This window comes from Periplaneta americana, chromosome 4 (genome assembly GCF_040183065.1).
Source record: "Periplaneta americana isolate PAMFEO1 chromosome 4, P.americana_PAMFEO1_priV1, whole genome shotgun sequence".
Classification (NCBI taxonomy): domain Eukaryota; kingdom Metazoa; phylum Arthropoda; class Insecta; order Blattodea; family Blattidae; genus Periplaneta; species Periplaneta americana.
In genome coordinates, this window is record NC_091120.1 from 19,134,832 (window position 1) to 19,162,001 (window position 27,170).

A 27,170-nucleotide genomic window follows, 5' to 3' on the forward strand; every position below is an offset into this window, starting at 1 on the left:
GGGAAGTCTTAAACAAGGTTTAATTGCATTTTAGATTTCACCTCCCACCCCCAGCCACTCCCACTTTGAAAGTTCAAATGGCACCCCTATATTTTTATACTTGAGTATGAAAGAGTATTCAATTGTTTATACACCACATTCATTTGTTTTCTCATCTTTTCTTTTCTACCGTCGCCTGGTAAACTGCATTTGTGCGAGATCGTGCGTATTTGCTTGTTTTCCGCACAGAACCAATACGCGGTAAGTGTGAAATACCACATTCAGTATTCCCAACGTAACACACATAACAATTTTCCTCTTCTTACCGCTTAAGCGCGACATTCATTTTACTGCTTTAGGCTTTTAACATATTCTTTTTAGAGACGTTTAACATAGTAATAATTATAAATTGGAAACTTACCACTGCAATTTCACCTAAATTGCAATGTTAATTATTGTTTTTAAATATTTGCAAAAATTAAGTAAAGTCTACTACTCCAAGAAACGTATTGCATTCCTGATACAAGTAACATTAAGGAAGCCGTGAAAAAATCAACAAGATTCCAGATGCGGATGTTATTACTGCAATATGTTATATAAGTAATATTGTTAAAATATTAAAATGAAAAATAAATTATTACATAACCTTACCGTTTGTTTTAAGTTCGCATTTATAGACTGGGGGAAAAAAAGACAGACGTATATCACGGCCTGCTGGAGTATAGTAAACACAGAAAACATTTTATAGCAACAATGTTGAAGAAAGATATTTTGGTTTTCCGAAGTTGCCGTCATTAAACAGAAACCAACATGGAGATTTCATTGCAACTAATTAGAAATTCGTCTTTCAGGTATGTAATAAACGATCTTCGCACAAATTAATGTACGATACACGAGCGGTATGTTTGTTTTCATGTTCTCGGAAATTAAAAAAGCTCAACTACGTTTCGCTTTTTCAATCTTTCCCTCGACCATGAAAACGTCAACATACCGCTCTTGTAACGTATATTACTATTTTGTTATTGTTGATGAGAGCCGAAGAGAATAAAGCTACAAAAACTTACTGAGCATTTCTTGTAATATTTGTGTTTGTGTATTAAATTAGTTTAAAATGGTGTATACACTTCAAAAGAAAACATAAATCATCCATATTGATTAAATTTAGGAAATACACTAAATAAGCTGGGTTTTCATCCTACAATCAACTGATAATAACAAAGCTTCTTATAATCACTACAGAATGCCTCGAAATTAGATGAATTTTGTTTTATCCCATGCACTGTTCTGATCGAAATGTCAAATTCTTGAGCGATGGCTCTGATTGAATCACCTTTTCAAACCGTTCCAATAGTTGTAACTTCTGCTTCAACATAAGTACACATTTCTGTTCCCTGCTTGCTGCCAACGTGTACGAGTATCTGCACACTACTGCACTGGTTCTACTGGTTAGCCCTGTGCAGCACGGGACAGGATGCGTTGATTTACCTTGTATCGTGAAGTATACGAGAGTGAGCGTCTATTTGTGGAGTTCCACTGTATTCTAATTTTCTAGCAATAAAAATATGCTGAATACAGCCAAGCAAATGCTCAATTTTACAACAGAGGTATTAATGAATAAGTATGTCAGGTTTCATCACTCTAGCTTTAACCACTGAGCAATAAAATGAATACTTGTGGTTGAAAATACAATTTCTTTTGAGATAATTAAATTTAAAGTTTTGGTTACACATAACTTGTGCATTTACAGAACGTCTACCAATTACATAAAAGTATACTTATATTTAAGATACTTCCTTACTTACTTACTTACCTACTTACTGGCTTTTAAGGAACCCGGAGGTTCATTGCCGCCCTCACATAAGCCCTCCATTGATCCCTATCCTGAGCAAGATTAATCCAGTCTATATCATCATATCCCACCTCCCTCAAATCCATTTTAATATTATCCTCCCACCTACGTCTCGGCCTCCCCAAAGGTCTTTTCCCCTCTGGCCTTCCAACTAATACTCTATATGCATTTCTGGATTCGCCCATACGTGCTATATGCCCTGCCCATCTCAAAAGTCTGGATTTAATGTTCCTAATTATGTCAGGTGAAGGATACAATGCGTGCAGCTCTGTGTTGTGTAACTTTCTCCATTCTCCTGTAACTTCATCCCTCTTAGCCACAAATATTTTCCTAAGAACCTTATTCTCAAAAACCCTCAATCTCTGTTCCTCTCTCAATGTGAGAGTCCAAGTTTCACAACCATACAGAACAACCGGTAATATAACTGTTTTATAAATTCTAACTTTCAGATTTTTTGAGAGCAGACTAGATGACAAAAGCTTCTCAACCGAATAATAACACGCATTTCCCATATTTATTCTATGTTTAATTTCCTCCCTAGTGTCATTTATATTTGTTACTGTTGCTCCAAGATATTTGAATTTTTCCACCTCTTCGAAGTATAAATCTCCAACTTTTATAGTTCCATTTCGTACAATATTCTGATCACGAGACATAATCATATACTTAGTATTTTCGGGATTTACTTCCAACCCTATCTCTTTACTTGCTTCAAGTAGAATTTCCGCGTTTTCCCTAATCGTTTGTGGATTTTCTCCTAACATATTCACGTCATCCGCATAGACAAGAAGCTGATGTAACCCGTTCAATTCCAAACCCTCTGTGTTAGCCTGAACTTTCCTAATGGCATATTCTAAAGCGAAGTTAAAAAGTAAAGGTTATAGTGCATCTCCCTGATTTAGCCCGCAGTGAATTGGAAAAGCATCAGATAGAAACTGGTCTATCCGTACTCTGCTGTAAGTTTCACTAAGACACATTTTAATTAATCGAACTAGTTTCTTGGGAATACCAAATTCAATAAGAATATTATATAAAACTTCTCTCTTAACCGAGTCATACACCTTTTTTTAATCTATGAATAACTGATGTACTGTACCCTTATACTCCCATTTTTTCTCCAATATCTGTCGAATACACTTATATTTAAGATACCAAGATAAAATTTTAACGAAAATTCTTCTCATGAAACCGTACATTTTTAGCGCTAAAATTAAAAAATATACGTATATAAAATTTGTCAAAATTCGACTATTTTCAGTAGCCTACAGCATCACCTTAAACCGTACAATTTACTTCGTGAATTGAAAAGATAACTGTGGTCTAAATGTGTTAAAATGTTGCTTGAAAGTTTACGATGTAAGGGGATTTCCGTATTCATTCTACAGGGACATCATTTTATTTTTACTAACATTTTTAATATTAACCTGTCTATACCTTTAGAGAACCGGAAACACCGCTTGCTCCACCCTCCAAGACTGGAGTTCGATGATACTGGCGTAAAACACAAATCACTCTACTAGGTATAGGATGGAAGAAAAGTAGTTCATCCATTTACGTAAACTAGGAAATATCGCGATTTTGAGTTTGATAATTTTCATTAGGTTTTTCTTTAATCAAAGTGCAGTACTGTATTAAGAATAAGTGTTTTTACTCACGAACTGAGTTAGCCATGCGAACTTATTCATTATGCAGTGTATATTATACTTTTACAGCACATTAGCGTACTATATAGAGAAAGAAGTTAAATTGAAAAATAATCATAATATGAATATTTAAACACAATTTTGAAAATGGTGGCCGTTCATTTCGATACAGGCTTCAGTTCTTTTGTGCATTTTATCGCACTATAGACTATTGCATCTAATTCCAAATGCCAGTTTCGTCCTTCGTACTAGTAACTCATGTTGAAATAATTATGTACCTACTCTACGTACTGTGAATTCAATCTTCACTTCTGCCCGACCCGCACAGATAAAATTACTCTGACATGCTATCTACTGTCCGTCCAAGTGGTTATGCCGCAGGATTGTAGAAAGGGAGGAAATCACGTGACAGTTAATTACTTAACGAGGCCCTTTTATTTAAGTTAAATTAAACAGCTGTATAATATTACGTAAACGTCCAATTCCTAAGTGAAATTAATGTTTTCAGAAAAGAGCTAAGACAGTCCAGCTTTTACAGAGGGGCGAGCAGAAGCAGGTGGGGGAAATCGGGATGCGACGTAGGCAAACGGACAGTACCTGTGCGAAAATATGATTCAATATTGAAAGCTCTTTCGTCACTGGAAAACGCGAACATATTTCTGGAACGTACTATACTCAGTAACTCAGTACTGCTTACTATCTGCGGTCTTGGTTCTGTGTGGAGTTGGAACTTCCTTGGTAGAAGGGGTGGGAGTGAAGTACATTCAAAAACTCAGGTACAATAAAAATTGAAGTAAAAATAAAATGATGTCCCTGTACATAAGGTTACATAAAATATAAGTTTTGTTAGTTACTACGCAAAATACATATTGAGGAAATGAGTGGCATTTATATGGCACCGTTTACTTTGTTATCGCCCTCTTTCCTGTCACTCTCGAAGAGTATGGCAGGCTCAACTTTGAAACCTGGAAGACAAGACAGCCTTTCGATCAGCCTGAACAAATTGCGGCACAATGAAAACATGACACGTTACAAGCTTGACAAGAAGATGCAGTCGACGTCAAATAATTACCATGACATGCAGCGCGCCAGAACTGGTCCATCGCAACGCATCAGATACCGACTTCTTTCTGTGCACACAATCTATCCTCTACATTAACATATTAAAAAATGGTTCATATGTAATGAATCATTACTATTATAATTACAACCATGGCCATATAAAATCTAACAGCCTTTTGTCTCGTCCATGCTCTCCTATCCAGTGCAAAATCTTCTTTCCCTCTGATTTGCAAAAGGTCCAATACTACAAGGTGGTCTAAAGAAACGGGAGTTTTAGGGCCGTATTCATAGACATTTTTAGCGCAGGCTTCCGGTGGATGATCAGCGTTTTTCGTATTCATAAACCAGTGCAAAGGCCCATTCACAATGAAAATTAAACATAACCGTAACATAAACACAGAAGTTTGCGCCCAGGCTACCAAATGGGATCATTCACAACGATTCACATAAGCATTGACATAAACATTACCGTAAGACGTTAACATGGAAGTTTGCAAACTCCAAACTTTCATGCTTATGCTTACGTGATTTGCAAACAGAACACAATCGTGGAGCGCTGAAGTATACGACAGAATATGAGGAAATGGCGTCGTTGTTATGTTTCCGTGGTTACCAAGTATGTTTGCTGTTATGTTTATGTTCCCATCGTGAATGATGGTATGACTTCTTGATTTTACCGTAACGTTTATATTCTTAAGTTAACGCTTACGTTACGTTTCATTTTCATTGTGAATGAGCCTTTAGCGATAGGATATGATTTGAATTCTGTACTAGTAACCAGTGGATAGCCGGGGCTAGCTTAGTACGCTCGTAGCGCGTGCTGCGAAATGTCTATGAATAGCACCCTTAAATTTTATTGTTGGTAGCACATGGATTATTTTAGTAGGCTTAGAGCTGTATTCAAGAACGTCACCACAGTCTAGTATATACAGTCACGAAGCTTGAGTTGTTGAGGGTACTAGAAACAATAGACTGTGCCGGTCCTATTTCGCATTGTCTGTAATGAGGCGATAGTAGCGATCCTAGTGGTCAGCAACTATCTATGGATGCATATTCACTACGTATTGAGCTTCGTGACTGTATATACTAGACTGTGACGTCACTTCAACTTCAATTCGTCTTTACTTCCTTCAGTCAGAAGTTAGGTCACATTAAGAAAAGTGCCGGATCCGTATTCAGAAACCATATTTAGCCTATCTTTCCCTTGACGAAGTCAAAAGTAAGTGAAAAAGGAAATGAACTTGGTGTTCCACATCATTGTATAATGACATAGTACTTCCAGCTCATAGCTGCTCAAAAGGAAACATGACGCTACATTTCGTTTCAAAAACATTTTCCTCATATTCTTGTTGCTTAGTATTTTCCACGTATTGTTTTCATCAATTGGTCTTCAACCTTTTCGATGTTTTTAATTTTCAAACATGATTAATGCACGGTAGCTTTTCTTACTCAGTTTTCTGCACCACAGAGAAGATCAGGTAAAATAATTGTTTTGTAAATCCTAAGTTCTGTATTTCTAGATAACAATCTGGAACTTAATAATTTACTGACTATGAAATAACATTTATTTGTATTTATACTTAGGTACAGTTCTGATTTTTTTCCTTTTCTGAATTTATTTCAGTACTTTGACTTCAAAATATCTAAAATCTGAGACTGTTTCAAGTTATAACTTTTATATTTAAAATATCTTTCCTTCTGTTCCCCACCATTTCTCTCCGTCTCTCAGTTTTTTCTTTTCATTCCTCTTTATTTCTCTCCATCATTCTTTTCTTTTCCCCCACTTCGCTTTAATTTCACTCCATCTCCCAGTTTCTTTCGCCCAATCCCCCTTTATTCCTCCCCATCCCCCTTTATTTCTTACTCCTCTCCATCTCTCTTCCTTCCTCTCCATTATCCCATAATTGAACTCCATCTCTCAGTTTCTTTCCCTCCATCCCCCTTTACTCTTCTCCATCTCTCTTTGTTCCCTCCATTCCCCGCTTAATTTCTCTTCATCTCTCGGTTTCTTTCCCTCCAAACCTCTTTAACCCTCAAAATCTCTCTTTTTCTCCACTTCCCTTCTCCTTTATTTCCCTCTACATCTCAGTTTCTTTCCCTTCATCCCCCTTCACTCCTCTCCGTCTATCTTTTTTCTCTCCATCTTTCGGTTTCTCTCCCTCCAATCTCCTTTATTCTCTCCCTCTCTTTTGATACAGCATCGTTACATAACCAAGTAGAAAAAAATAGACCCGTTTCCTTTAGAATTAGGTAATCGCAATAATTGGAAACTGTGATCTGTCAATCTACCAACGTCCTATTATTATTTTTTTAGTTCGTTGACTGGAACATCTTTCTCTATCGATATTCGTTGCGTAGATGCCATCTATCGGTGATATTATAAAGTTTGTAGTTTCATGCACGGCCGTGTTTCGTCTGAATTACCAACATTAGAGAAACATAAAATACAGTAGTACCAACAGTGTATGTAACTATGACATAGAACAAGATAATTCAAAATTTCTTATATAAATTTATTTATTAATTGCACTCATGTCTAATAAAAAGGATCCTGCTCCTGGAGAGGGATTAAGATCCCTTAGAACAACTGGAATTTTTCGTGTTGTTAATTTTGAACTATATGCCAAACCAGTAAGTATAACATAACCTCTGTAATTTGTTACATACATGTCTGCATGTCACTTGCGTCCACTATATTCCAGACAAAATGCCAAATTATCATCAAATATTGAAATTGCTATGAACGTGTAATGTTTCAGAATATTGTTAGAGTAATGGGATAAATTTCAGAACACGGATTCCTTCCTTTCGTTCTTACTTCAAAATTCCAACCTTGTGCACACAAAATAAATTATTGGCACTGGAAAGTGCCTTTTCGTAAGCATGATGATGCGGATTCGACAAATGCAGACAAATCTGCTCTTTGTAGTATTTTAAGATATAGGCCTAATTGTGACGGAGGAATCCGTATACTGAAATTTTCCCCATGACCCAATAGTCGAGAATTATTCAGAATACACAATATATTTCTATAATAAAACTGTCACTAACCAAATTCAAGCACTGTTGGACGATATTCATGGTGTCATTGATACTGAAGTACGAATTCAACCGGCACAATTTATTTACGAAGACCACAAATGCTCGCTGTTTTCAATAATAATAATAATAATAATAATAATAATAATAATAATAATAATGTAAGATATATTGTGTAATGTTCACAAGTGTCATATAATTTACATACCTTATTTCTTCTTTTACATAACAAAATTGGGTAATTACGCGTGGAGAAACATAGTATTAGATGAACAACTCAATTTAACATGACGTAACTTTATGTAGACCTAGGATATTCTGAAATTACATACTAATATATATTTTTAACTAAAACTCAATATTTGTTGCTGCTACCAGTTTTCCTATAGTCACTCACCATAATGCACATTTGACGCTCCAAAAAGTAACACAGAAGCAGCAGATATTAAGAATTTGCACGCGCCATGTTTTTGGAATTATGAAATCTACTGCAACGGCGAACGAAAAAGTAATACCAATGTAGACCGAGATCTGTTACTGCCACTCCTGGTGGCCTGACTGTGAAACTTGACATTTGAACATTTCAGCGCGAAATTGGTGGTTTTGTTGATCAAACTGAGATAATAAGTAGAAATTTAATCAGAACATGTATAAATGAAACATTAGTTGTTTTGATGATATATTCATTTATTTTTATAATTAAATAACAAACACACAAACGACTGATAACATCGTCATCAGGTTCTCATCTCGCAATAATTAAAATTGTAGGCCTAACTATTTTGTTCTGTGTAGCTTTCCATTGCCTACGAGAAATATCTCTTAGACAACAGGCTCTCCCATCAGCATCCAATTAGAAAATCCCATTGAAACTTTTAGCGCTACTGGTGGCCGGGCAACAAAACAATGGCCTGGATAGTCTTGTTACCGTTACTGGAAACTCCTATCTCAGTTTCATCCCTCCCCTGGGGGATAGCTAAGTGACAGGGAGATCTGACTGATAACCCCACTGTTTGTGACAAGGTTAGAGAGCTAGATGACGGGATATGTATCCCCTTTTCCTGTCTAAATGATGTGTTGTGCAGTACATAATAGTGTCGTGCAGTGTTCGAACATGAGAGGGAATATCAAGATACTACAAACTTCGCCCTACTCCACAGGCATCCCAACCGTACGTGGAAATGAAGGATGTAAACTGAAATGAGTCAGTTGAAAATCGGTACCAGTAAGAGATCTTATGTTCTGTCCATGTTTGGCGAGTCTCTGTAGAGCCAAAGCTCCCTTTGCGTTTGTTCAATCTTTCCCTTTCCTTACATATTGTCAGTGCCTTTCTTCTTAGTTCCACCTCTTCCTGTGCCTTTATGCTTTAGCCACATAAAGATGTCAGGCACATATCTTGCGAAGTTACGCACAGTAATGAGTATAGGTAATTTTTCTTGTTATTAAGGGGACACAACTATATTTCGGAACTTTTTTCCTATTTGACCAATCTTTTTCAAATTAGGAGAAAATGTTTAATATACACATGGAAAGTAATATGCAAAATCTCAGCTCATTAGATTCAATACTTTTCAAAATAGAAAATATTTCAATTTTTAATCAATCGTTAATTGGAATATCACTTTTAATTATCATTTTTTATTTTTTGGCTTTGTGCATTTGACTGTTCCTTCTCAATGAAGAGGGGAAGAATTCTGTGTATTGATTTAGTTCTGTCACGTAAATTAGTGTAAAAATTTATTTTTTTATTTCTATGAAATTAAATTTTAAATTTTTTAATGATTAAAATATCATAAATAGCTTCAAAAAGATAATATTGTAAAACTGATACCGGTACACAAAATTACACATTTTCTCCAATTTTTAAGTTGAGTGTCCCCTTAATATCACTAAACGTTCACAAAAATATAGGCCTACGTATAAATAAATCAAACGAAATATATTTTTAAAAACTCATATGGTCATAGGAAGAAAAATAAAGAAGGTAAACTTACGAATTCTAAATGAAGCATTAGAGCAAGTGGATAGCTTCAAATACTTGGGGTGTACTATAAGCAGTAACATGAGCTGCTGTCAAGAAGTCAAAAGGAAGATAACAATGGCAAAGGAAGCTTTTAATAGAAAAAAGGAGCATCTTCTGCGGATCTTTGGAGAAAGAACTAAGGAAGAGACTAGTGAATTGCTTTGTGCGGAGTGTAGCATTATACGTCACAGAAACGTACATTACTATGAAGTGAAGAGAAGCGAATAGAAACATTTGAAATGTAGATATGGAGAAGGATGGATCGTGTGAAATGGACAGGCAGAGAAAGAGTGAATGAAGAAAGAATGATGCTGAAACGATCAGAAAGAGGAGAAGGAATTGGCTGGGTCACTGGTTGAGAAGAAACTGTCTACTGAAGTACGCACTAGAAGGAATTGTGAACGGGAGAAAAGTTCGGGGCAGAAGAAGATATCAGATGATAGATGACATTAAGATATATGGATCATATGAGGAGACAAAGGGGAAGGCAGAAAATAGGAAAGACTGGAGAATGCTGGGTTTGCAGTGAAAAACCTGCCCTTGGGCAGAACACTATGAATGAATGAATGCTCATAGGACTGATTGGTATTGTACAATGTTCAAACATGAGAGAAGAAACCAAGACATTACAAACTTTGTCTTATTCCATATGATTTTTCATGATTTCTGTCACGCAAATACAGGATTAGAAATTGACATACCATGATTCATCACCACCTCAATCACCAATATCATAAACATTAATCGAAATCTAAACTCAGTTACATCAATACAAGCCATCTATAACGCACAATAGGGACAGGAACTGAACAATAGTAAAAACGTCCTACTGAATACCCAAAGATCCTACACATGTGATATGACCACAGATATTAAAGTGTGTATAAATAAAAACATAACGGAAAAAAAAATCATATCTTTACATTTTCTTATGTAACCTACAGAAATCAGCAACCTGAACTTACTTTAGCTTTATATAGTATTAATTTTCAGCTCTTCCTTTAATACGTACGTAAATTGTCTTTTTTTTTTTCAGAATGCAGTGATCATGACGATTGGTTTAGCCGCTATGGGAATTTGTGTCGGTTACATCGCATATATGAGAACAAAGTACGAAAACATGGGCTATTATTCAGCTGTCAACAAGGAAGGAGAAGAATTGTTTCTACGGAAAAAATCAAAATGGGACTGACCACAGATAACTGTGTAACTTTAGTATCTTGGGAATTAATTCCAGTGTAAAAAATTATGTATATTGTGATTTCAAACTAAAACGATTTTGATCAAGTTGTAAATATTAAAAATATGAGATTTATACTAGGTAATTTGTAATGTGACGATTTTAGTTACTACAAATTATGTACAGTAGTAAATGTGTCTAATTCATTTTAAAATGAAAATAATTAACCTCTACATTTCAGTCTGTTAGAAAATGATAAAATCACCATTCACTTTCTGTAAGTTAAATTATGATAGGCTTCCTGCAAGATGATAAATTTCTTTACTAGGATATGTATTTCAGCATGTACATACACACAATTTATAAGGTTTAAAATATCTTGGACTTTGCCATCATCTGTATTCAGATTGTCTTGAATTTTTCTTTACTCACCGAATTCCTCTTGTGCAGCAGTCTGGCACATTTGTGACATGTTTATCGGAAAATTTTTATAGCCTATGCATATTATGTCAGAAATTGTTTACTGAAATATAGAATCCTTATTCTTTATTCTATTCTATTTATTTATTCCTCACAAAAAAATCCTTCTGTATGTATCTATCCAACCTGCCTGCATAAAGATCATTAGGAAGGAAAAATTCATTCCCCAGCCAAAAAATACTGTTTTATATATCGTCGGTCGGCGATCAAAACCTCGTAACTCCATTTACAAGTAAAATCGGTTTTTTGCCATAACCTGGCAACAAATAACATTTCCCATGTTCTATTAAAGCATTGTGACTCCAAATCTTACAGAAGCCATCTACTGACCAATTACAAAGACCTCGTATCTCCTTAGCATTTAATCTCAGACTCAAAACCTCGGATCTCCAGCAGACTGGAATCACGAGGTTTCCACTGCACTTAATCTCAGACTCAAAAGCTCGGAACTCCATTGGGTGGGATATTACGAGGTCTTAAATACCATGCTGATTGATCATTTGCAGACTGAAACTGACATACGAGGCATTGCGACTGATGCTACGTTAAAAATATTGTACTCTGTCTAGTGATCAGTATGACAATAATCTGCTGCAAACTTCGGTGTTACAGAACACAACAGTTCAGAAATTGTGCCTGCACTGTATGGAAATAACACGCAGAATAAAGGGAACTGAAATGGCGTTTTATTAGGCCTAAAAGATGAATAAATAAATATATAATTAAATAACGAATGAATGAATGAATGAATGGATAAATAATTAAATGCTCTAATTACATTCTTTTTATTTAGAACAAGATAAATATTAAACACCATTATTATGGTTCCGCTGCAAACTTCGGTGTTACAGAACATAACACTTTAGAAATTAGTCTGCACTCTGTGGAGGTATTGCAAAAAATCCTGTTACAGGCATCAGAATATCCAATACCTCCGTTCAACTCAGTAGTAATACTAAGGCTGATAAGATCAGTGAAGAGAAATCCACTAACAGTAGTTGTGATGAACACTATATGCCAAAAATAATAGCTTTTAGAACGAAGGTGAATCAGAAAACGAAAATGGAGGGAAGATAAATGGACGAAGTGAATGACACTTGAAATTAATTGTTGCTGCACTGGTACAGTATACATTATTTTGTTATGGTTTGTTGAAATGGTAATGAAACAATTTTTTTTTTTTCATTTACTATTAGCAATAAAGTGGCAGAACTTAATATATAAGAAATCAGGATGCGGCTAATGGAAACTGATAGTCAACAAGAAACAATGAATGAAAGAACTAGATCACATGGAGCTGGTGAAAGATGAGGCAGAAAAATGGAGATATGAAGTAGAAAGATGCATTCATGTAATGCAAAAAGTAGGTTTTGTAAAATAATTTCAGAAAATCAACAAAAGACAACTTTCGATAATTTCTGGATTAATCTGTCATGGGAGGAAAAAAGATGTTTGTAATAGGGCTTGTAGATTGTATTCCAGTTCAGTCGAAGGGGAGATTCAAAAGAATCGAATCGATTTTGTACTATGCCCAATTATTTTTCACTGGCAGTAAAGGACAGAAAGTCTGCAAGACCACGTTTCTTAACACATTTTCCATAGGGGAATGGTCTGTAAGAAATGGGACCTAAGCTAACTCTAAATCTACCATCAAACCAAAGAAGCCGTTAATAGTAAAAAAAAAAAGGTAATGACTTAAGAATGAATACTTCTCTACTTTTTCTGAGCTGCCTAAATTGGAGTTCTATCATTACCAAACTACTTCCAGAAAAATATATTTTGAACCAAATTGGCAGATTAAAGCTGCCCTCTACAAAGAATATGAGACATTCTATACATTAAAAATCACAGTCCTCAATAAATATATTTATGTAGGTATGTGATTGAGGAACAAAATTTATTTTCACCTAAAAAAACAACACTGTCATTTGTGCTGCTTTCGTGATGCAGGAAATGTTGATGATGAAAAATATTAGTATCATATTCTTATAAAATACGAAGCAAGAAAGTCTAAGGAAGCAGACAAAAAAAGACACTAAAAGAGTACTGACTATTGACTTGCAGGATGTACTTCTGTGCTTATCTCTCCATGACTCAGCTCTGTACCATTAAGACGAAACTGAAACTGCATAACTTTACGCTGTTTGATTCACAATGAAAAGATGTATTTTGTTATCGATGACATGAACTGAAGATAGACTAAATTCTTATTAATTTACCAGTATAATAGTGAGTTTTATTTACAAAAAAGTACCTGAAGATGAAGTAATTTTGTATACTGATGAATGTACTTAACAAAACAGAAATAGTATTTTGGCAAATGATTTAATCGCCTTAACCATGAGAATTGTTCGGGAGTTTCTTGAGATAGGTTACAATCAAATGAAGTGTGATTCTGTTCACTCTACAATAGAAAGAAAATTAAGCAACAGGTAATTTACACACCTACAGTGTATGTTGAAGCATGCAAAACTGCCAGACAAAAAATTAGCCATACATCATGTATATCTTCACCATGACTTCTTCAAAGTATGTAGTGAAGTTTCGAGGCACTTCTCCATTGAACTTATTTCAAAAGCAGGAGACCCAACTGTCGCCGACAATTCGGGAATAATTATTGAATATAAATTGAACTTGAATTGTGCATGGGACATTATTTCTAAAAGGATGCCAAAGAACAGAGAAAATGTGTCTTTACCACAGCTTTATACAAATTCTCACCTACTTGCAGTAAATAAATAAAATTATGCCCATGATTTCAATGTATTCTACGACTTCCTGCAAAACATCAGCAGACACTTTCTTCCAGTTTAGTGGAAAGTATATAATTTTGTATAAATCCCAACACAACGAACAACAGAAATATTTATAAAATTGTCTTTACATCGTTTATGTTAATTTTTTTAACAGTTTGTATAATGGTTATCTGTAAAGTTTGTATTCATTTTTATCGTCGTTAAATTTGTCATAAAATATACAAACATGCCTGTATTCCACTCAAGTGTAGTCACTTACTAATTTGGCATCCATGTAGTTGTGAAAAACTATTGAGATCACTTAAAAGAACATAGAGTATACGAAAGAAGTATGTTCATTTAGTAAAAACCACGTAAATCCAAAGTCCTAACCAGTAACAAAAACCCGTAACTCCACCACACACAAATGTATATAATTTACAGTATATACTGTTATCGTACATTTAATGTATCACATTTCGGTTGCTAAATTCAAAACCACACCGATTTTGCTTTAAAAACATGGTCACAGCAACATTATTTCTTTCTCCTGTAAAATTTTCAATTTTGGAGTTACGAGGTTTTGATAGCCAGCCGACGATATATATATATATATATATATATATATATATTATTTACCAATGCCACTAGGTTGTCATTTGACATTTCTGGTCTCTCCTGGCAATGGCTTATTTGTAAAGTCCGCATCACCGTTTTTGGCATGTGAAATAAGTAATGGGAATGTTAAGTGCGTTTTACATTTACCGCAGTCAGTCTGACAACTGTGTTTCGTAAATGGCTGATGTGACTTGTACTAGCTGCACTAGAAACATGCTCACAAACTGGGCACTATATATCTAGGACACACATCAAAAACGCTGGTGCCACTTAATATAAAAATCCGAATTTCAACATATCGATGGCTGAGAACCAGACTGTTCTAAATCCAACTTTTTGTAAGAAAGAAATCTGTGTTTCATTGTGTTCCAGTTCTTGTCTGCATATATGAATCGACCAAAATTGTAAATATTCTTCTCCATAAGGTTGCTACGAAGCTATTTCAAATTGTTTCATGAAGCTTTGAATGTCAGGAGCTGAAAATAGCTCTCCCGAAAAAAAAAAAAAAAAATAGTAAAGTGGACTTGGAACAGTCTGGTTCTGAGCCATCGAATTGAAAGGTCACTCAGCTACAGAATTTTTCTACAAGTCTTAAGACCAGCTTTACTAGAAGCCAATGTTACGGATTTATATCGTCCTCGCTAAGTCTGTCACTTGGTTAGTTTTGAGCCTCCAAATTGTGGAGTTAACGATTTTGGCGTGAATAGATATTAAACGCAGAGAATTAAGGTGGTGGTTGCATCTGTTCATTAATTCAAATTATCTTTTTGACCCTAACACAGTCCTTCAGAGTTTCTGATGTAATTCAGTTTGGTAAATATTGAACAGCCAGCAAAGCAATTCCTATGACAAAGTCACTCGTTTGCATAAACCAATTATAGGAGCATTTTCTTCAGTTTCCTCTTCCGAATGTAAAGTGTACAAATTCATATCAAATTCATTTTAAATGAAAACTGAAAAAGGAAATGGAATTTTAGGTGAAACCAATAGCACTGTATATAAACAAAACACGAACCACTTTTATCCCGAATTTAAAAGAAAACTTACAAATTAAACCAAACCCTTTAACTCTGTTAAATATAGAATATAATCTAAATTTAACTGAAGAAATACTGAAATCAGAAGTAAACACTGAAATACTGAAACAATTGTCTTTAGAGACAATTAATATTAGGTACCCTCCACAAAACTGGCTTCATTTATACTCCGACAGATCCTTGATCTCCAGAGAACAAGGTGCCGGTGCAGGTGTTACGTGCTGTCTCTTCTCACTTTATAGATCTCTTGGGTTTGGAACAACAAGTTTTGATGGAGAAATCATTGCAATAAGTGAATGTCTCAGGAATCTTCTATGCCACATCAGTAAATTTAAGAATGCAGTTATATTGTCAGACTCCAAAGCAGCTATTCTATCAATAGTCTCTAAACACACACCTTCATCTCAAACAGCAGAAATAACTAAAATGCTCTCTCAACTAATATCACTCAATAAAAGTATTGTATTACAATGGATACCATCCCATTGTGGCATCCTGGGAAACGAGAATGTGGATGCTTTAGCAAAGAAGGGCAGCACTGCTACTTACAGACCTGTTACTAAATCTATGTATTACTCTGTGAAAAGATTTATTAAATCTACATACTTAGACTTCAACAAACAAAATTTGATAACACAATCTCAAGGGAAAAAATGGAACTCTCTGCATCATAATCCACAGTTAATTCCCGATTTACCACGAAAATCGTCTGTAGCTGCAGTTAGATTGGCAACAGGCCATGATTGTTTGGCCAAACACCTGCATAGAATTGGAATATATCAGTCCCCTAACTGCCCATTGTGCAACTCAAACCAAGAAATGGATTCGGAACACCTCAAAATCTGTGCTTCAGTGGCTGGCCATGATAATATCTTTGAAAAATATTGGAGTGCAAGAGGTCAAATGACTTTATTGTCAAACGCCTGGCATTAGAAAACAACAAAAACAACTTTTATATAAAAAAAATTAAATTTATTTGATGTAAATATTACAACACATACAAATGTTCAAATGAAGTGGATTTAACAGTGTCTATCCATGTACATTTACAACAGTATCATAAATTGCTTCAGCAACTCGATCAACATTCTTGTCATTTAGACCACACATGTTGGCCCGACTATTAGAAAGCATGTGTATGTGATGCTTCTTTTTTATGTATTCCACTTGGCGAGCTGAAACAGTAAATGAGCAAATCATTATAAACTGAACATCCTTAATTACAAAATTTAAATAAATACAAATTTAATGAACTTGGTGATATGGATGAAACTAAATCAATCTTCTTAATGTATCCAGCTTTTGTTTTTATTAAAAGAACTCTTCACACTGAAACACCCGACACATTGATTTAGGTGACAACTTACGTGTTAATCCTAGGAAAGAGAACATTCCCAACTGAGTTAAGACATGGTCCCAGTTGCCAGGAGTGCCAAGTTTCACCAGTCTTTCGTTAAGGGCTTTTCTCATGTCTTGAATACGATCATTCATTACTTTGAGACACTTCTTCCTGTAATTTAATAACAGGTTCACTACCGGTCAAAAGTTTTCGATCAGCTATGAAAATAACTATATACTTTATTTCAATGTACAAACACATCGGAAAAACTAAATAGACCAACAAAATAAATATTTTCTCTGTCTGACATTATGATATGATAGAATATTCAAAACGAAATCCCTGTTTTTAACTACAAATCCATAGTTGCGATAGATGATCGAAAACTTTTGAACCAGTAATGTGCATATTTGATAAGGCGCAATGCCCAAATCACTTTATCAAATTATGACAATCTTTTCATTCTAATAATAATAATAACAATAATAATAATAATAATAATAATAATAATAATAATAATAATAATAAAAATTGGAGATTTATCCTTCGAAGAGGTGGAAAAATTCAAATATCTTGGAGCAACAGTAACAAATATAAATGATACTCGGGAGGAAATTAAACGCAGAATAAATATGGGAAATGCGTGTTATTATTCGGTTGAGAAACTTTTATCATCCAGTCTGCTGTACAAAAATCTGAAAGTTAGAATTTATAAAACAGTTGTATTACCGGTTCTTCTGTATGGTTGTGAAACTTGGACTCTCACTCTGAGAGAGGAATATAGGTTAAGGGTGTTTGAGAATAAGGTGCTTAGGAAAATATTTGGGGCTAAGCGGGATGAAGTTACAGGAGAATGGAGAAAGTTACACAACACAGAACTGCACGCATTGTATTCTTCACCTGACATAATTAGGAACTTAAAATCCAGACGTTTGAGATGGGCAGGGCATGTAGCACGTATGGGCGAATCCAGAAATGCATATAGAGTGTTAGTTGGGAGACCGGAGGGAAAAAGACCTTTAGGGAGGCCGAGACGTAGATGGGAGGATAATATTAAAATGGATTTGAGGGAGGTGGGGTATGATGATAGAGACTGGATTAATCTTGCACAGGATAGGGACCGATGGCGGGCTTATGTGAGGGCGGCAATGAACCTTCGGGTTCCTTAAAAGCCAGTAAGTAAGTAAGTAATAATAATAATAATAACAATAATAATACACTTACTTCATGAAACAGGTCATAGGTTTGGACTTACATATAAGAGCACTGAAAATGCTTGTCCTTCCTACAAAATAGTTCACCCCTCCCTCCTACCCCAAGAGATTCGATTGGCTACGGCCCTGTACGGAATTTCGTTGTCTTTCATAGTTTGAGAGAGACTGCTGGATGATGTCGTCAATGTATTCACATGCTACAACATAGCACATTGTTCTCCGTCAGGTAAATTAGGAAAACTGAATTGCACAGGGGCTACTAGGATGAACTTTGGGAGTCTTCTTAAACATCTGGGGTTACCATGTTTTGAAATTAATGTTATTGTTAATGTTGTCATAAAAGCACCTTGTCTTTGACTATATCAGAACTGTAGCTCCTCAGAGCAACTGCCTTACCATCCCTTCTACCCCACCTACCTTTTCTACCAGTGCAGTATTCAATATGCTATCAAGAATTACAAATGAACATAATATAATCCTTAGGAACATACTTTTAGAAAGTAAGAGAAAAATAAATGAGGGAAATAAATAAGTTAAAAGACATGTAAAATAAATTTTAAAATGTACGTGTGCATATAATGTAAGAAAGTCTATCTATGTATAATATATCGTCCTATTACTAGTAAAGCAGAATAAATCCACTTTTTATGTAAAATAAGTTAAGTACAGTCCCCGACTTGTCTTTCTGTGCTCTGTATTCTACTAAAATGAAATAAGTCCGAAATGTTGCATGCAGACATCAAACCAATTACTTTATTTGAAGAATTTATTATGATTTTTCATGCAATAATAAAGTTTTAATTCCTGTTTTTATAAAACTTACATTACTGGTCTTACTGGTTTTACTAGTAATAGGACGATAAATAAATTGTACATTGATAAGTGAGTGATACCTATATGACCGGATGTCAATGCTGTCATTCAACATTGTAATGCACTCCAGCCAAATAAATATAAAAATAAATAAATACACAACATGCGTAACTTACTGCAGTTTAAAGAGAACTGAAACATGGCAAAATCTAAACCTGTGAAGGAATACTACTTCCAAAGGAAATGGAAATATGATTATTTTGTTGAATAATTTCGAGGGAAAAATTGTTCCGGAGCCGGGTATCGAACCCAGGACCTTTGGTTTAACGTACCAACGCTCTACCACTGAGCTACTCGGGAACTCTAACCGACACCGATCCAATTTTTCCCTCTGTATCCACAGACCTCAAAGTGGGCTGACAACCGTCAAGCAACCAACTTCGGTGTCGGTTAGAGTTCCCGAGTAGCTCAGTGGTAGAGCGTTGGTACGTTAAACCAAAGGTCCCGGGTTCGATACCCGGCTCCGGAACAATTTTTCCCTCGAAATTATTCAAATCAACTTTACAGGGAGTTATACCTGAAATCTTGATTTGCATAATACACGTCACTGTTCGTTAACAGAAAACCACAATTTAAGTCACACGGAGTTAGTGTGCACTCGAAGTTGGTTGCTTGACGGTTGTCAGCCCACTTTGAGGTCTGTGGATACAGAGGGAAAAATTGGATCAGTGTCGATTAGAGTTCCCGAGTAGCTCAGTGGTAGAGCGTTGGTACGTTAAACCAAAGGTCCTGGGTTCGATACCCGGCTCCGGAACAATTTTTCCCTCGAAATTATTCAAATCAACTTTACAGGGAGTTATACCTGAAATCTTGATTTGCATGATTATTTTGTTGTTGAAGACGAAAGAATTGCTTGTTTACTGTGTCCCATCCAATTTATTTCTACTCGTCATTTCCGTATTAAACGACATTTCAACGAAGTCCATATTAAGAATTATGGAATGCACAAACTTTCGGGTAAGTTCATTATTACGAACTGTATATTGATTATTTATTTATATACTGTTAAATTAAGGACGTCACTCATTGTGTTCATTTTGAATTGAAATTAATAGTGACTTTCAAGGTTCATTACTTAAATGCTATAAATTCATGTTTTCGTAGGTGATGATAGGAGGAAAGTTTTCGAAAATCTAAAGCAGGCTAGGTGCAAAGAAATCTCAAAGAACCTACCGACAGGAAATCTTTGTAAACCTTGAAACGAGATAACACATTATAAATGCAACGAATTTATTACAATCCTTTTTGAACATTATAGTGCCGCCACTGATGGACCTTGCACGGGAAAAGAATGTAAATAACTCTACGCGGAAGTCGATCATCCCCAATAGAAGTAGAGTGAGGCTGACGTCATATTTTCCCTACTTACGGGTTCTGCAAGCCTGGACTATATAATAATATAAACCCAACATATGCTGTGGAAATGTAGGCCTATAGTGAATCATGACCTCCAAGAACACACTTTATTAGACCAAAACCTCGATCACACTGGCCTTTATCACAAATAATATGTTTATAAAGAAACATGTTCTCTACTACCATCTTACCTAAGACGTAATACCCTTTTTTTGCATAAATTAACAACTTGAAAACTGAGGAACGAAACGTAACTTTTGTCTAAAAAATAGACTTCACGAACTCTATTTTTGTCTAGGTCTAGAATACATAAATATTATTAAATGACACACCAATAAAAACAACCTCAGAAGTGACTGTGCATCATCATCACACACACGATATAATGACACTTATTTATAAATTTGCCTTTGTTAAAAAAACTCACCACTCTTCTCTCAGTGCAGGATCAGACAAGATGGTGGATACCACTAGTGCTCCATGCTTTGGCGGACAAATATACATAGCCCTAGCAATTAGAACTAATTGCGAAGACATATTTATGGCGTCTTGTGCGTGACCTTCCCCAAGCACAACGGTGAGACATCCTACTCGTTCACCTGCAGGAAAAATTAATTTGTAAATCAATTAAAGTTGGATAAGCTTATTTGAATTTCGTATGTTAACATATTGTAATCTTACTTACTGTAAAGTGCCATGCTTTTGGAGAATGATTGAGCAATAAACAGTTCAAAACCTCGATCTACAAGATAACGAACGGGCCAGGCATCTTTGTCCAAATCTCCAGAAGCAAAGCCTTGGTAAGCTGCGTCAATGAAAGGAAATAGATTTCTTTCCTGAAAGTATTAATTAACAGTGGGTGAGTAAGATTAATATTTTATTCCATGTTGAATCCTACACATACAACCCAAAAACCAAAAACTCAACACACTAGAACAATATGAAATATACAGACACACCAAAACACACCCTGATCAAATTCTCAACACACAGATCAATTTCAGAACACACACACTATTTGACATCACATTTCAACACTTTTCAACAATCGAACGCACCCACACAACTGGCCGCGAAGTTCGAGATGACGCCGAGATCTAGTAGGCTCTGAGGATGGTGTGAAGCACCGAAACAGTTGTAAGCCGCACATGCTTACACAATTAACACGAGTAAGATCGCCATTTAATCAATTATAAATATTTCATTCATTTAATCATATCTGTAATATATTATGAACGAAATTATTAACGTAAAGATTAATTTTTGATCCTACAGATTATATCTGTTATGGTAACAAACTAACAATTGATATTAGAAGAGAAAAATTCGCTCCGGCATCGGGGATCAGGTCAGAAAGGGAAAAACACTGGAGGAGAGGGATTCGATCCGATGCTGTGGATTGAACTTCGGCGTAGCTCGATGGTTAGAGCACTTAGTACATAGAACCAAGGACCCGGGTTCGATCCCCGGCTCCAGAGCGAATTTTTCTCCTCTCAATGCAAGAAAATCTAAGGTTCTTAGGAAAATATTTGGGGCTAAGAGGGATGAAGTTACAGGAGAATGGAGAAAGTTACACAACGCAGAGCTGCACGCATTGTATTCTTCACCTGACATAATTAGGAACATAAAATCCAGACGTTTGAGATGGTCAGGACATGTAGCACGTATGGGCGAATCCAGAAATGCATATAGAGTGTTAGTTGGGAGGCCAGAGGGAAAAAGACCTTTGGGGAGGCCGAGACATAGCTGGGAAGATAATATTAAAATGGATCTGAGGGAGGTGGGATATGATGGTAGAGACTGGATTAATCTTGCTCAGGATAGGGACCAATGGCGGGCTTATGTGAGGGCAGCAATGAACCTCCGGGTTCCTTAAAAGCCAGTAAGTAAGTAATGCAAGAAAATCACAAGCAATCCTAGTGGGACATAACGTCTATTATGCAATATTACTCCTGCTCTTCCAGTCAAGTTTAACGACACAATAATCCGTTTTGCTTCCTGTGTTAAAAACGTTGGAGTTTACTTTGATACACATTTAAACTGGAATAACCAAGTAACCCATATTACCAAATCAGTGCTTTCCATACTACATTCCTTAAACAGCATTCGAAAACTCCTTCTGCTATCACTCAAGAAAATACTAGTGGAAACATTAGTAATGCCCCACTTTGATTATTGTGATTTTCTACTGACTGACCTCAATGTCAAACAGTCGCAAAGATTACAACGTGTTCATAATTCTTGTGTTCGCTTCGTCTGCGATGTCCGTCGCGCTGACCACATTACCCCATCCTTCCAAACTCTAAACTGGCTACGGCTTAACGAACGTAGAAATTTTCATTCTCTTGTTCTCCTTTTCCAAGTCCTTCACACTTCTACACCTACCTACCATGCCTCCCGTTTCAGTTACCTGTCATCATATCATAATCTCTTCACACGCACGCAAAATAGCCGCATACTAGCCATACCAACACATAAGACATCATCGTATTCATCATCATACACAATCTCGCTCTCACGCTTGTGGAATACCCTACCCAGTGACATCAGAGACTATCGGAATTTAGTAGCATTCAAAAGCATGCTTATTAAGAATTTTCTTACTGCGTAGAGTAGGTTTAATTTGTACTTAATTAATAAAAGAAATCCTTCTCTCTTCTTAACTTTTACAATAAACTGTGTAGCTTTTATTAATCAGTTAATCTTTTAGTACTTTGATTTTTATTGTATCTGTAAATTTAATATTAATTGTAATTCTGATTGTAATTGTATTCTTAATATTGTAGTTGTAATCCCCTGGTAGAGGGGAAGAGAAGGCCTGATGGCCTTATCTCTACCAGGTTAAATAAATAAATAAATAAATAAAAATAAAATAAATAAAATAATACCAATCGAAATTATTAAGTTTAATACAGATGAAATATAAAAGGGATAACTTGAAACAGTATTAGAAATAATTGATGGCGCACAGATATTTTCAAAGTCCCACAAAGGAGGCACTGCACATGATCACAGGACAAGCGACGAGGTTCTCAAGCGAATCACTGTACATCTTATTAGACAATTTTTAACCCTATATCACTTTTGCAATATGCTATAATATTTAACATGCGAAAGACATATAATACGAACCACTAGTTTCCTAATGGCATTCATTGTATGTCGTCCCAAAGTAGCTGGAACAAGTGCCAGAGAAAAGAATTTAATGTAAATAAGTAGTGCGATAAAAACTTTTTACCCACCAACAGTCACGCAAGAAATTGTTTCCGATTGAATTACTGTAGTCAAATACAATTCAAATACTGAAAGTAACATCTACAACATCGGACTTTATTTGAACCTTCAAGATATGAGAACTATTAATTTCTGCATGTTTCAAACCCTACTTTCCACATCCTTTTTTGAGAATAATTTTAAGTAGACCTGCCTCAAATTGTTTTGTATTGTATTTATTTACATTCCATGGTATTCATACATCGCTTCACATCTAGAATATGGAACGTGTCAAAAAAATCTTAATAGTACCGGTACTACAAAGTCTTAATTATAGTCACAGTTTCACAAGAATAAAAAGTCACGTTCAAAATAACATTAACTTCCATTAAATATTCGGATTTTACTCGAGCCTTCAAGATATTGTGACGAATACTCATGTGTAAATGTGTCAAACACTGCTTTTTTGAGAATCTATAATTTTACGTGGCCTACCTCAAATATTTAATTTTACAAAAATTAAAAGTCACTTTCAAAATAACATTAACTTCCATTAGATATTCCGATTTTACTTGAGCCTTGAAGATATTGTGAAGAATATTCATGTGTAAATGTGTCAAACACTGCTTTCACACCTTTTTTTGAGGATCTATAATTTTATGTAGGCCTACCTCAAATATTTAGTTTTACAAAAATTAAAAGTCACGTTCAAAATAACATTAACTCCCATTAGATATTCCGATTTTACTTGAGCCTTGAAGATATTGTGAAGAATATTCATGTGTAAATGTGTCAAACACTGCTTTCACACCTTTTTTTGACGATCTATAATTTTATGTAGGCCTACCTCAAATATTTAGTTTTACAAAAATTAAAAGTCACGTTCAAAATAACATTAACTCCCATTAGATATTCCGATTTTACTTGAGCCTTGAAGATATTGTGAAGAATATTCATGTGTAAATGTGTCAAACACTGCTTTCACACCTTTTTTTGAGGATCTATAATTTTATGTAGGCCTACCTCAAATATTTAGTTTTACAAAAATTAAAAGTCACGTTCAAAATAACATTAACTCCCATTAGATACTCCGATTTTACTTGAGCCTTGAAGATATTGTGAAGAATACTCATGCGTAAATGTGTCAAACACTGCTTTCACACCTTTTTTTTTGACGATCTATAATTTTATGTAGGCCTACCTCAAATATTTAGTTTTACAAAAATTAAAAGTCACGTTGAAAATAACATTAACTCCCATTAGATATTCCGATTTTACTTGAGCCTTGAAGATATTGTGACGAATACTCATGTGTAAATGTGTCAAACACTGCTTTTTTGAGAATCTATAATTTTACGTGGCCTACCTCAAATATTTAGTTTTACAAAAATTAAAAGTCACTTTCAAAATAACATTAACTTCCATTAGATATTCCGATTTTACTTGAGCCTTGAAGATATTGTGAAGAATATTCATGTGTAAATGTGTCAAACACTGCTTTCACACCTTTTTTTGAGGATCTATAATTTTATGTAGGCCTACCTCAAATATTTAGTTTTACAAAAATTAAAAGTCACGTTCAAAATAACATTAACTCCCATTAGATATTCACCAGCTATAACTGCAAGAATTCTCGCAAATAATTCAACTGAATTTCAAAAAAGATTACAAATGTGCTGAGTAACTGAAAATTGGTGTGAAAGAAATTTATTTTTATTTTTAGTCCTCTGTAAACTACAACTTTTTGTAATAAAATAAATTACATTATTTTTCTTCTTTTTAAACATGAATTAAGGAAACTAAGTACCAGTAGGCCTATTTCAAATATTCATAGCAAATCTTTTCGCCTTCTCCTCAGTCCGGGTCACCACTGGCCAATACACAAAATAAAATGGCGAATATAGTAATTATAAAACTTTTTTGTGGCATAGTTTCAAAATTCCAACTCTTCGAGAACTATGCTCATAAATAAAATCTCAATTCATACCTCCAGAACATCAGCAACCATAGTCCACTGCTCCCGGGTGAGATCACAGCCAGTGGGATTGTGAGCACACATGTGTAACACGATGACAGAATTCTTTGGGGCCTTTTTCAGGTCTTCAAGCATACCAGTGAAGTCTACACCTCTTGTAGCTGGATCCCAGTAGCGGTAATACTTCAAATCAGTGAAACCTCCATAGCGAAATACTAGTCTGTGATTGTCTGTTGAAGAAGAATAAGAATGAAAAAAAATTCACGTTTTGTATAATTTAGTCTTTTCTTAATAGACTATTGGTTCTTCAAAACAAATGTGGGAGAAAAATCCCAAATGTTAATGCTAAACATTCTTGCAGAATAAAGAAATTCTGGCAGTTATATGTTTTTGTGATGTCTATAAGGTATATTACTATTGAAAAACTCGAAAAACATCCCAATAAATCCAGGACTATAATATCTGAAGAAAATGTAATTAATCGATGGCTGAGAATCAGACTGTTCTAAGTCCAACATTTTGTAAGAAAGAAATCTGTGTTTCATTGTGTTCCAGTTCTTGTCTGCATATATGAATCGAACAAAATTGTAAATATTCCTCTACATAAGGTTGCTATAAAGCTATTCCAAATTGTTTCATGAAGCTTTGAATGTCAGGAGCTTAAAATAGCTCTCCTGAAAAAAAATAGTAAAATGGACTTGGAACAGTCTGGTTCAGGCCATTGTTATATAGACATCATTACTAGTATTGTTGTTTTAAATTGTTTTATATAATTTCAACGATTGTTTAGTTCACTGGAATCTCTGTTATTCCTAATTTTCTTTTTAAATTTCAATCCAACTTAGTTCATTGTAATCGTTATTCTTAATTATTTTGTATAATTTCAATCTATTAAAGGGTTAGGTACCGCTACAGCTTATAGCAATAAAATTTTTAGAAATATTCAACAATTTTTTCCTCCATTATTGTATCTTGTACAATAATGAAAATTGGTAAAACACTGTCCTGTTATATGAAAAAATAATTTTATTATTAAAAAGGAAATTATTATTATTATTATTTTTTTTTTTTTCAAAATTCAAAATGTGAAGTTTACTGTGTAGTGATGAAGCGTTTCCCTGATAACTCATAAACTTGTTAACTGTTTCACGTTCTCTCTCTTTTAGTTTACTGCTGAAACTCGTGTTTACAATATCATGCTCTTTCAACTACATTTCTTAATAACTAATTTTTTTTTTAATTTTGTGTTAGAAGAAAATACTGATGTTTGACCATTTTGTAAAATGAATTTATTTTTTATCAGACAATCTATCAAAGATTGAGAAGTGATCTTGCATCATATTGTAGATATGACATGCATAAATACACACAAGAAATTTCATCACAGAATGTTGGATAGTTTTTGAGTTATGTGGGAAACGCTTCATCACTGCACAGTGAACTAAATTTTGGGAGAAAAAAAAATGTAAATAATTTTTTTTAAATCGTAAAAATATTTTTTTTTCTTATAGCAGAAAGACAGTGTTTTACACCTACTAATTTTCATTATTGTACA

At 34.7% G+C, this 27,170-nt stretch overlaps 1 protein-coding gene across 2 annotated transcripts in view; it reads right to left on the reverse strand.

The window, feature by feature from the left end:
- LOC138697559 (aspartate aminotransferase, cytoplasmic-like) overlaps positions 1-27,170 on the reverse strand; it is a 355,155-nt gene that overhangs the window by 315,924 nt on the left and 12,061 nt on the right. For both annotated transcript variants that reach the window (XM_069822901.1, XM_069822902.1), the window contains 5 exons: positions 25,628-25,845; positions 21,113-21,263; positions 20,855-21,026; positions 17,013-17,155; positions 16,674-16,820 (listed from right to left, as the gene is read on the reverse strand). In XM_069822901.1, coding sequence (XP_069679002.1) covers positions 16,678-16,820; positions 17,013-17,155; positions 20,855-21,026; positions 21,113-21,263; positions 25,628-25,845 — 827 coding nt within the window. In that variant the 3' untranslated portion in view covers positions 16,674-16,677. The remainder of the gene's footprint in view (positions 1-16,673; positions 16,821-17,012; positions 17,156-20,854; positions 21,027-21,112; positions 21,264-25,627; positions 25,846-27,170) is intronic.